Genomic DNA, 12,536 nt, shown 5'->3' with positions numbered 1-12,536 from the left:
TATAATTCTGTGTCGTTTCTCCTCCCTGTGTCACTAGGTCTCCTTCTAGGAGACATAATTCACTTGTTTTCTATTCACATTGTATCCAAACTTACAGTGTCGTGGTATTGTAGTGCTTTTAAGGAAAATGTCCTTTGGTGCATTTTTTTTCCATTTAAACCACCGAGTTTTCATTCTTTTAATTTATTTTTATTTTAACAATTACATCTTTATTAATTTTTTATGCTTTTTAATGTTTTTTCTTTCTTTCTTTTTTTTTTTTTTGAGACAAGGCTTCTCTGTTTAACAGTCCTGGATGTCATAGAACTCACTTTGAAGATGAGACTGTCCTTGAATTCATTTAGATCTGCCTGCCTCTGCCTCCCAAGTACTGGGATTAAAGGCATGTGCCACCACTGCCTGGCCCATTTTTTATTTTTTATTTTTTTGAGAAAGAGCTATATACCAAATAGAGACCCTATCACTTCAGCCTCCTGAGTGCTAACATTACACCTCAAGCATCCTGAGTGTATAGTGATATTTTATTTGTATTGGGTCTGGGATAGTTTTCATTGTTTAGGAGGGTTGGTTACAAGTTGTTGTTAAGGATTAGGAAAAGGACTAGACAAAAGATGCTTGTTTAAAAAAAAAAAAAAAAGAAAAAAAAAGACAATTACTAGTTTTAAATACTTTACATTCAATTGGATTGTTTTATATTGTATACAAATTATTATTATTGAGATTGAGATTGTTAAAATACACCATATACGTATTTCTAATCTTGTTCGAGATACTGTATTTATACCATTCATTTAACAATGTAATGCAATTTGCTAATCCTTAAATGTTAGTAATTACCAACTATTAGGATATATAGAAATGAAAATTAATGGTTAGACATTACAATTAAACTTGTAGTCATATTAGGTATGTTTTCAAGATCAAACAGATATATTTTAGACAAACAGGTCATCTTCAAATCTTTCAGAGATCTACAAAATATGGCATTTAAAATGTTTTAATAACTTAAGAATTTTTCCTTTTTGCTATGACTATGAGACATGACGGCTCCTGGCAGTACCAATCTACTTCAGAAAAAATATGGGCATTGAAGAAACTACATATAAAACTAACTTTCATTGTTACAAAAGTCAGCCACTGGACAACAAAATATCCTTGAATCAACTGCTGACAAACAGGACAGACAGGACATAAAACCAAGGACTACCAATTCTTGCCAAAACAAATGTGGTTGTGGCTTTAACAAAAGGCATCTTCTAAAGCCAGGACAATATGGTACCATCCCTAAAATGAGTGACCTTTACAATCTGTAAAAAGTACCATGCCCTTTTCTTCGAAGGCAGCTGAACAGGGAGTGGGCCAATGGCTTCTGATATGCAATAAAACAACAGATAAAACAGTTATTCTTGAGGAATAACTAAGCTCACATCTCTCAATAATAAACTGGCATTTAATAGAGAGATGTGGAAAAAAACAGGATGCCAAGATGAAGCCACATATACACAGCCAAAAAAAATGGACAACTAAATTAAAAAGACATCAATAATTTCCAGAATTTAAAATCCTGAATCATGACATGACACTAATGGAATTCAGATGTTTCTAGTACATGGACTGCTCTCACCAAATATGAGGTCAAACTGTTGACCTTGTATACATCTTAGTTCACAAAAGAGTCTGTCAGATACGCTAAGCCTGTAGGCTAAAGATGATGCCCCAACACTGTGGAGAAACCTCAGGTGACTGTCCAGGCAGCTGGCTGTTTCTGTCAACTCACATTTTTTTTTGAAGCTGCTTACATGCACTTCTTGTTTTTATTTTTTATTAGGTAGTATTATTTCCTTCTTGGGTCTCTGAGGGAGTTGAAGATCAGTTATAGTTATAATTATCTTTGTTAAGGATTTCAAAAAAACTCACTAAGAGCTGTAAATGTATAAATTTGAAAGACGTTATAAGACAGTTCCGTTAGCTATATAAGTTAAGATAAAAAATGAATCAGATACATTCTGGACTTGCCAAAATAGGATAGATAATAGAATTATTTTCTCTGAATTTGTCAATTACAAATGGACTAGACATTGTTTAGGTATTTATTGTTTATATATATGATATATATAGTTATTGTACTTTTATATATAGTTTTTCTTATATTAGTTATAACTTTTTCCTTTTTTTCTTTTTATTAAAATAAAAAAGGGGAAATATAGTGATATTTTATTTGTATTGAAATGTGATTTTATTTGTATGTCAATAAAGTTGCCTTGAGGTCAGAGCAAGCCAGAGCAGAAGCCGAGCAGTAGTGGGGCACGCCCTTAATCCCAGCACTTGGGAGGCAGAGCTAGGCGGATCTCTGTGTGTTCAAGGACATAGCCAGCATAGCAGACACATGCCTTTAATTTCAATACCAACCATAGAAGACCTGGAGGTCTATACAAACAGGCAGTGACGAGGAGGTCATGTGGCTGGGTTACAACCAATGAGGGAGGAGAACAGAAAGTCTTTAAATAGACAGGATGCACAGAAGTAGGTCTCTTGCGGAGAGGAGGAACCGCAGAAGCAGTGAAGGGTAAGGTTTTCCGCTTTGGCTCTGACCTCATGGTTTTTAACTCTACAACTGGCTCTGTGTTTCTTATTTAACAAACAGGATACATCTACATGAGTGCCAGCATCACACCTCAGCATTCTGAGTGCCAGCATCACACCTCAGCTCTGGGGGTCTGTTGGAATCCAGCTCCGACCTGTTCCCACCTATCAAAGGGTTCTTGGGTGGAGGAGAGAGAAATGAGGAAATAATAGATAGAAAGAGATGGTAAAGAAGTCAGAGACACAGGATAGCTTTGGGAGGGCCCTGTGTCAATACCCAGCCTCCCAGAGCTTTATTCAAAAGGGCTTTTTATAATATGCCAAGGGGAGAGGCAAAAGACCTCCCCCTTGAAAGAACAAAGCATACCATACAGCCAACTGTGGACCCTTCCAAATACCTGGTAAACATGCCCATGGCCTATTTGCATCCTATTCTGTAGCCCTGCTGGGTAAAGCAAGCCCAGAGTCTCTGACCCTGAGTAAGGTCTCACTAGGAAGCCTCCGTGGGCCATCACACTCAGCATCCTGAGTGCGAGCACCACACCTCAAGCATCCTGAGTGCCAGAACCACACCTCAGTATCTTGAGTGCTAGCATCACAGGTACACACCACAATACTGATACTGTTTTCATAAAGCATTTATTTATTCAGTGTTGTCCACAGCTTTTGTTTCCACTGTTTTTTGCTTACTCAGATTGTGGATTTCTCAGATTTTTCTTGGTCTGATAAACCAATCTGTACATCTGGTGTCTGTGATGCAGTTGCTAGAAGGGTTGTTGGTGCCCAGAACAGGTAAATGCTTAGATCAGTACACACCCCAATGAAGATCTTCATGGCTCATTTACATACCTCAGATATGCTAATGAGGATCAGCACCATTCATCTACCTACATGCTTTCATCTCAGCTTCTCAAATAAGTTCAAGATTAAACTCACCATCAGCATTCAGCAAGAAGGATTGTAGGACTGAGCATAGAGTCTCAATGTGTTATTTTCAAAGAACCAGGAAGTAGTATTTGCCATTGATGGTTTTTGTCTTGAACAACAGATTTTGAATGTCTTACTTTGTGATTCCTTTTCAAAATTTAGACATGCAAGAAAGGTTTGTTAACATAATAACTCCTTCTAGAAAAACCCTGGTTGGTAAATTATTTAAAACTACATTCTCCTATATGCTTTCATTTTCTTTCATGTTTTTAGGAATTTTCTTTCTTAAGTATCTTTACTTCCACCAGGGCTATGGAACACATCTGATGAACCATCTCAAAGAATACCACATAAAGCATGACATCCTGAACTTCCTCACATATGCAGATGAGTATGCCATTGGCTACTTCAAGAAGCAGGTCAGTTCCCAGTGAAGCCTTTCTGCCTCAGCCTATTTGCATGCATGTGTGCATGCATGTGTGTGTCCAGGTGCACACACCTAATTGTGCACACATGGCAGCCAAAGCAAGACACTGGATGTCTTCCTCTATTTTTTTCTGCCTCATTGCTTTGAGACAGAATCTTTCACTGAATCTGAATCTCTTTTAAAAATTAAAATTTAAAAGCAAATTGATTCAATTTCTGGAAAATGTTCATTTCTGACCAAGTCTGCAGAGAATTCCAGTCCTAGGAACTTAGATGCCATTCCACTCTTGAATTTACAATCCCCTTGCTGGGATTAGTGGTGTGCACACTGCTACCTCCAGACCTTTTAGTTAATTTAAATTTGTTTCCTGTAGTCACTGTTTGATTTTTGATGATTCTGTTTGTCATGGTTTACTCCATGTGGCTGCTGCTCAGAGCAGTGCAATAATGTTGGAAAGGGTGCTCGCCTTAATCCTTGGCACCAGGCTTGGCCCAGAGCCAGCCCTTAGCAGCCAATTGGACAGTGTTACTATACATCATCCTGATAAGTGAACTGATTTGCCTTGTAGGGTTTCTCCAAAGAAATCAAAATACCTAAAACCAAATATGTTGGGTACATCAAGGATTATGAAGGAGCCACTTTGATGGGATGTGAGCTGAATCCTCAGATTCCATACACAGAGTTTTCTGTCATCATTAAAAAGCAGAAGGAGGTGAGCTACTGACTCCTGTTCTGTCCAGGCCAGCCTCAGGGCTGCACTTCACTGTGTTCCATATCAGTGTGTGTGTGTGTGTGTGTGTGTGTGTGTGTGTGTGTGTGTGCTAAATTGTGTGAAATACAGTATGTATACAGTACATTGACATCTTAACTTCATTGGTGCCTTTTGCATTCTGGCCCCTTTGCAGTCTTCTCTCTCTCTCTCTCTCTCTCTCTCTCTCTGGTTTTTTCAAGACAAGGTTTCTCTGTGGTGTTTTGGTGCCTGTCCTGGATCTTGCTTTGTAGACCAGGCTGGCCTTGAACTCACAGAGATCCGCCTGGCTCTGCCTCCCAGGTGCTGGGATTAAAGATGTGCAATGTCACCGCCCAACATCACAGTCTTATCTCTTTGCGTTCATTCCCCCAAAGGATCCTCCAAGACCATTGATGATGCTTTAGCTTTCTGTCTCTCATTACCCTATTTCCTTTCACTCAGGCAAGTGACATTCTTTCAGGTTCTGTTCCAGGCTGCCTTTGAACTTCTGCAGCATTAGTCTGACCCACCCACTTGGATTTAATTATTTACCACACAGAGGCATTTCTTCTAGTGTCTTCCTTTTCTCTCCAAGCTCTGAAGTCTTTTCTTCCAGATAGTAACTAGTTTGTTATTTGTATTTGTATGGCTTCCTTTATGCTTACAAAGAAGTGGTAATAACAGAGAAGACTCTAGATATGGGTATACAGTGATTTAATGTTGTATGATATTTTGTTTGTGATCTTACAAAGAAAGCTTGCCGGAAGATCAGAGGGCAGAGCTAGACACTAGTTAACCATAGAGGCCAGGCTGTGGTGGCACATACCTTAATCCCAGCATTTGGGAGGAGAAAGCAGGAAGATAAGGAGTTCAAGGCCACCCTGGGCTACACACACGATTGAACCAGTCTAGAAGAAAAACAGGTAGTGGCTCACACTGTGGATCCCAGAACTTGGGATCTCATGCCTTAGATCCAAGCAGTTGGGAAGCTCATGACTTTAATTCCAGCACTAGGGAGGTAGCGATAGGAATATAAGGCTGGTGAAGATAGATCCATTCAGATTTGTAGAGACAGGATGCCCTATTTGGCCTGAGATTTCATAGAGGTAAGAAGTCTCTGGTAGCTGGGTGCTCTGCTTCTATGATCTTTCAGCTTTCACCATCAATATCTTATTGTTAAGACTAATTAGTATCACACTTCATTTTAACACTTTATAAAAGGACCATTTATGTATGTGAATGACATCAGTTCCAAATTAAGTAACTGCCATTACTTAATCTGCTATTTTTCCCTGACAAGTTACAGATAAAACACATCTGCTTTAAACCTGTCAGCTTTCTACTAATATCCTTACTCCCAACTCTTTTGCTTACTACATGTAACCCAAATAACAGCCAAAAAGCTTATACTATGCTTAGTGACAACAGTCACTCATTTAAAGTTGGGTCAGGCATGTGGTACTACAGAAGTGAGCAAAAAGGCGTTTTAAGTTAAGAAAATCAAAACATCTTTGTTGCACAGTGAAAGATAGCTGCCCATGGGTGGTGGTGGCATACGCCTTTAATCCCAGCACTCGGGAGGCAGAGACAGGTGGATCTCTGTGAGTTCGAGGCCCACCTGGGCTACAGAGTGAGTTCCAGGAAAGGCACAAAGCTACATAGAGAAATCCTGTCTCAACCCCCACCCCCCAAAAAAGATATCTTTTTATCTGCCCAATAAGGAATTCCAGATAGGGCTGTAGAAGGATTACTAAAGGCAGCAGATAGCAGATGGCCTCTGGCCTTCCTTTTTGAAGAGTTGGCTTCCCTCACTGTTCTCTAGGGCCTAACAAGCAGGTCTGGACTTGGTAGTTCTTTGGTGCATTGGTGGTTGCTGGCCAGCTGACACTTGTTCTGTAATACTCCTCCAGCCGTAAGAGTTCATCCTCTAATATCAGAGTCCCTTGGAAGTCTGCAGATTCCCATGAACGATGATGATGTGTTAGCTTTTAAAACCTAGGGGGAAGCAAGAAGCACAGAGCTATTTCAGATTGCTAAAAAATGGTTCCCCTTTTAAAAGACAAGGTCTCTCTCCTCTTTTCTGTTCCCTCTTGGCTCCCTCCTTTCCTCTTTTCTCCTTTACCCATCCCTCTTTGTCTCTAGTCCTTCCTCATACATACCAATAATGTTTGGAGTGTTTGGAATGTAAACATGGTTTTTATCATATACATATACAATGTATCTTGGTCATATCCACTATCTACTCCCTCCCTCCACCATCACCCCAATATAACTTCCATTTCTGACTCTCAACTTTACAACTTAAAAAAAACCCAGCCCCCCAAATCACTAAGTCCTTTCAGTGCTGCCCATTTGCACATGAGCTAGGGTCATCCACTGAGCCATCAACAACCTATCAATGACCACACCCACAAGGAAAGGCTCTACCTCTCCCCCAAAAGCCATCAGTTGCCCTTAGCTTCTCTTCTAAGGGTGGGGCATCTGGAGTTCTTACCCCCTTCATGATTTAATTTTTAACTCTTGTGCAGGTAACGACTGCTGAGTTCATGTATCATCCTTTCACTGTGTTCCTCCATCTGCTGCCTCTGACATTCTTTCTGCCCCATTCTTCCATGATGTTCTCTGAACCTTTGGGGAGGGATGTGTTGATAGAGATGTTCCATCTGTGTCTTTACCCTCAGAGCCTTATTCTCAGTGTTTTGAACTAGATTTTTAAAGAGAGTGCAATCATACCATAATAAAATAATTATTTTCTTGCAGAGACAGGCTAAGTATTTCTTATCCAAAATGCTCTTGACCCAAGAGTCTGTTTCTTCTCCAACATTTTCATTGACTTATGATTGAGCATCTTTAATGAGAAAATCCAAAATCTGAAATATTAAAAAATGCCAGACACTACTTGTGGAAAGCTCCTTGAATAATAAAAGCAGTAAATAAGCTGCATAAATTGAGAACTTTGGGGGTTGGGGATTTAGCTCAGTGGTAGAGCGTTTGCCTAGCAAGCACAAGGCCCTGGGTTCAGTCCTCCGCTCTGGAAAAGAAAAAAAAAGTTTTGAGAACTTTTTTAGTCCCTGAATGCATACTCCATCAGAATCAGCTGAAGGTAGAGAAAGAACACTCTACTGGCCCACAGGTGAGATGGCTTCATTGAATACCTGCATGAATTGGAGGCTTGAACAAAGGTCAAGTCACTTCCAGTGTATAAGATGATGGGCACAAGAATAGGTAGGACCATGTGTTCTGTGAGAAAGAAAAGGTGATAGGCAGGGAGCTATAAAGCCACCTGTGTGTGTATGTGAAGGTTGGTATGAGGGTGATTCTATCTCAGTTCACATGTGAGACTACAAGAGGCTGGGCCTAGAGGGCCCCTGCTAACCTCTCTAACCAGCCCCTCTCTTTCCTTCTCACTGATGGTTCTTTCCTTAGTGGCAAGGGTTTGTATGAATGTTACTAGTTGAGTGTGGTATGAAAGAATATTTATTTTAAAAGTTTTATTTAAAAGTTTTGTATTATATTTAATGAGGTGCACACAGACACACTCTATGACATGTGTGAAGGCCAGATAAGCACTTGCTGGGGTTGACTCTCTCCTTTCACCCTGTGGAATCCCAGTGACTGAAGTCAGGTCTTTGGGCTTGGTGGCAGGTGCCTTTACCCACTAAGCCGTGTCATGGGCCCCAAAATGCTTCTTCTGCTTCTTGCCTGCTAATTTGTATTTAGCCTTCCCTTCCTTTTCATCTCATGAACATGTGTACAGCATCGGGAACATCGTCTCCTTAGTTTATCTGACTTGCCCTGGATTGTGGTGTGGCTTCTTTGACTAAACACACTTCTCTCGTGCTTTTCAGATCATTAAAAAGCTGATAGAAAGAAAACAAGCCCAGATTCGAAAAGTCTACCCTGGACTTTCATGTTTCAAAGATGGAGTTCGGCAGATCCCTATAGAAAGCATCCCTGGAATCAGTATGTATAGACACTTTTAAAAAGCAAAATCTTCTGTTGATCCTGTAAGATATGTTTGAAATGATTTCCAGAGCGCAGTCATTTGAAAAGCTTTCACCTGTTTCCTTTCCATGTGTGGCACTTCTGTCTTGGAAGTGGGCAGCAAGCTAGCGTGGGGTGCTTGCCTGTAATCCCACCATTAAGAGACTGAGGCAGGAAGATGTAGAATTTGAGGCCAACTGAGGCTAAAGTGAGACTCTGCGTGGGGATGGGGAGGGCAGTAATAAAGACTTTCTAATGTCTTTTTCTTCCCAACTCAACCCAGAGTACCTTTAAAAGAATTATTAATATACATAATTTATTAAGACCTAGCACTATACGCAATGCTTGGCAACAGGAGTCTATATTAAATAGCATGGAAAGTTTGGATTTTCATATTTACAAATGGAGGAACTGGTCTTCAAATGGTTGTATAAATTAGCATGCAGAAGTTTAGAACAAGAAGCAACCCATTCTGCTCTCCAAATGGCCTGCTGTGGACAACCCACCTTGATGCCACTGCCACCTGCATGAACCTGTTGCCTGACTTCTCTTCTTCCCTCCTCTCCAATTTTATTTTACAGTAGCTTTCTTAAGAATGCTTTTCAAAATGATTGGGATTTGTAGATTGGAAGCTATTAATTATTATTTGGCAATCTTATTTGGTTTGAACCTAAGTTCTTATAATTACCACCCCCTTTCTTCCCCACACACTCCACCCCAGCACACAAGCACAAAACTAAAATTCTCCAGGAAAGAGACAAGATGCTGTTTCATTGCATCTGCCCTGTCCCAGTACTCTTGATGCTGAACCCTGGATCTCACTTCCCTGTGTTGTCACTGTTAATAGTCAAATAGTTGCCTCATTGTTCAGTGCCTAATGCTGCCAGGTACTCTTTTGTTTTTATTTGTTCCCAATTCAGTACTTTTTGCTTGTTCATCAAATGTTTAGCTATTTGGACTTTTTTTTTTTAAAAAACATCAACTAATGTCACAAGGGCCAATATCACCTAGTTTCTGTAGTTATGTTTTGTAGGTGGGTAAACTGAGAGAAAGGTAAAGTGACTTTTTGGGGCAGGGGTTAAGACAGGTTTTTTTTGTGTAGCTTTGTGCCTGTCCTGGAACTCACTCTGTAGCCCAGGTTGGCCTCGAACTCACAGAGATCCGCCTGCCTCTGCCTCCTGAGTGCTGAGATTAAAGGCGTGCGCCACCACCGTCTGGTATAAAGTGACTTTTTTAAGGAGAACAGAAGAATCAAATGTAGATTCCACAGACACCAGGCCTCTGTAAACCATCTACATTGTAAGCAGGGCTTGGCCGAGCAGAACAAGCCCAGAGCCCTGTCCTGAGCTGAAATAACAGCAGCACTTTGTTGTGTGATAATTGAAGATTTCTGACTTGCAGTTTAAAATGTCCTGGTTTCTTCTCCCCGTTTTCCTCCTTCTTTTGAAGAGTTGGAGTTCCTGCCTTAGCAGACACTAACCAGCTGAGAAGATAGATAGCCCAGGGAGAGAGCACTTGCCTCAGTAGTGATGTGAGCTGTTGGCTTCAATCCCCAGCACTACAAAAGAAATTAATAAATCAATTAAGAGAACAAAATATATTATTAATACAGCTGCCAGTCTGGGAAAGCATTTTATTTTGTAAGCTGTGTGACAAGGAAAATAAATGCCATTAATTTCAGTGTGTTTCCCCAAATTGACATTTATTGAGACATGGCTGTCATGTGTGGTGCTTTTAATAAGTAGTAAGTATGTTATTTTCTTGACCCAAAGCAGTTCTCATTTAGTGTTTAATTTTGTTGACATATAGGAGAGACAGGCTGGAAACCAAGTGGAAAAGAGAAAAGGTAAGCAAGCCGGGCTAGAGGATGTTAATGGAAGTGATTTTGTCCCTTCCAGCACTTTCTAGGAAAAGGGCCAAGTGATGTAACTGGTACATAGCAGTTGGTGGGCTTCAGTTTCTAGGCTGGGACCTGTGAGGCTGAGCTGAGTAGTGATGAGGCCTGGAGCACGAACACTAATCCACCCTCTTTACTCTCTATTCTTTCAAGTAAAGAGCCCAAAGACCCTGAGCAGCTGTACAGCACCCTTAAGAACATCCTGCAGCAGGTGAAGGTGGGTGTGCCTCTTCTTCATCTCATGCCCTTCTCTGAAATGATTTCCCACATGGCATATCCATATGCGATACCTTATTTTATTTCTTTTATTCAAGAGCCATCAAAGTGCTTGGCCTTTCATGGAACCTGTGAAGAGAACAGAAGCTCCAGGATATTATGAAGTTATAAGGTTCCCCATGGGTAATGCTATTACAATTTTCTCAGTATAGATATAAAACAAATGTTGCCCTCTGTGGTAATGAATGTGTGATGAGTAGGATACATGAGAGTGATGTTAGAACAGAGGGGGAAGTGGGTGGCAGTCAGGGCATTCTGTGCATTTTCTTTTCTCTCTCTCTCTCTCTCTCTCTCTCCCTTTTCTCTTTTTGGAGACAGGGTTTCTCTGTGTAGCTTTGTGCCTTTCCTGGAACTCACTTGGTATCTCAGGCTGGCCTCAGACTCACAGAGATCCACCTGGCTCTGCCTCCCGAGTGCTGGGATTGAAGGTATGCACCACCACCACTGGGCACTGTGCATTTTCAATACACCAGTTATGGAGTGCAGTTAGGAACCCTATACACAGTTCTGAGTTGCAAAGTGGCTAGTTGGATGTAGCTGCCTACTGGGTTACAGATAAAAAGATACTAGGTTTTATCTTTTTTCTATGGCTTAAGTCTGCCAAAAGTGGGTCTTGTTTTTAAGAATTGTTCAAGATAGAGGGCAGAGAGATGGCTGAGTAGTTAATAGCACTGGCTGTTCTTGCAGAGGATTGGGTTCAATTCCCAGCACCCACATAGTGGTTCACAACTCCACTCTCAGTGTGTAACTCCAGTCTCAGGGTATCTGACTTCCTTAAGCATTGCATGCATGTAGTATGCAGACATACATATGTCTTAGTCACTGTTCTAGTGCTGTGAAAAGACACCATGACCAGGGCAACTCTTATGAAAGAAAGCATTTAACTGGGGGCTTGCTTACAGTTTCAGAGGGTTAGTTCATTATCATCACAGTGGAGAGCATGGTGACATTCAGGCAGACATTAGAGCAGTAGCTGAGAGCTACATCCTAATCCATAGGAGGATGGGGAGACTGGGCCTACCTGAATGCCCACCCCCTAGTGACACACTTCTTCCAACAAAGCCACCCCTCCTAATCTTTCTAATCCTTTCAAATAGCACCACTCCCAGTGACTAAGCATTCAAATATGAGCCTTTGAAAGCCATTCTTAGTCAAACCACCATACCATATACATAAAGTTTTTTTTTTCTCGCTTCCTTCCTTCCTTCCTCCTTTAAGTCAGGATCTCTCTATGTAGCTCTGGCTGACCTGGAGCTCACTACGTAGACCAGGCAGGTCTCAAACCAATGCTGGTATTAAGGGTGTGTGCTACCATGCTTGGACACATTTTCTTTTGTAAAGAATCTTTCAAGATAACATAATGGGGTAGATTGAGCTCCTTCATGGCTGGACTTTGAGCGGAAAAAGACTCTAGTAAATGACTTTTCCTATACTGTGAGTGTCACTATGTATATTTCTTTAAACTACAACTTTTTTCTTAACTCTATTTCTGTGTGTGCATGATATGTGTGTGAGAGCAGAAGTGTAACAGCGCATAAGTGAAGGAGAGATGGCAGCTTTGTGGAGTCTTTAGGTTTGTGCTGCAAGCACCTTTATCTGGTGAGCCATCTGACCAGCTTCTGTATATTTCTAACCTAATTTTTTCCAAATCTGAAAACTACAAAATAGGCTTCAGAAGTACAGAATTATTGAATTTGTGCTTCCATCTATAC

At 40.7% G+C, this 12,536-nt stretch overlaps 1 protein-coding gene across 3 annotated transcripts in view; it reads left to right on the top strand.

Moving 5' to 3' along the window:
• Positions 1 to 12,536, top strand: part of Kat2b (lysine acetyltransferase 2B) — a 110,973-nt gene that overhangs the window by 95,384 nt on the left and 3,053 nt on the right. For 2 of the 3 annotated variants that reach the window (XM_036167719.1, XM_036167718.1), the window contains 6 exons: positions 3,819 to 3,929; positions 4,506 to 4,649; positions 8,516 to 8,630; positions 10,461 to 10,497; positions 10,702 to 10,765; positions 10,863 to 10,947. In XM_036167719.1, coding sequence (XP_036023612.1) covers positions 3,819 to 3,929; positions 4,506 to 4,649; positions 8,516 to 8,630; positions 10,461 to 10,497; positions 10,702 to 10,765; positions 10,863 to 10,947 — 556 coding nt within the window. Of the gene's footprint in view, positions 1 to 3,818; positions 3,930 to 4,505; positions 4,650 to 8,515; positions 8,631 to 10,460; positions 10,498 to 10,701; positions 10,766 to 10,862; positions 10,948 to 12,536 lie in introns of those variants that run through there. The other variant, XM_036167720.1, reaches the window with a different exon arrangement.

Source organism: Onychomys torridus, chromosome 18, assembly GCF_903995425.1.
Source record: "Onychomys torridus chromosome 18, mOncTor1.1, whole genome shotgun sequence".
Classification (NCBI taxonomy): Eukaryota; Metazoa; Chordata; class Mammalia; order Rodentia; family Cricetidae; genus Onychomys; species Onychomys torridus.
Note: the sequence above shows the minus strand (reverse complement) of the source record. Positions and strands in the feature narration are given on the sequence as shown.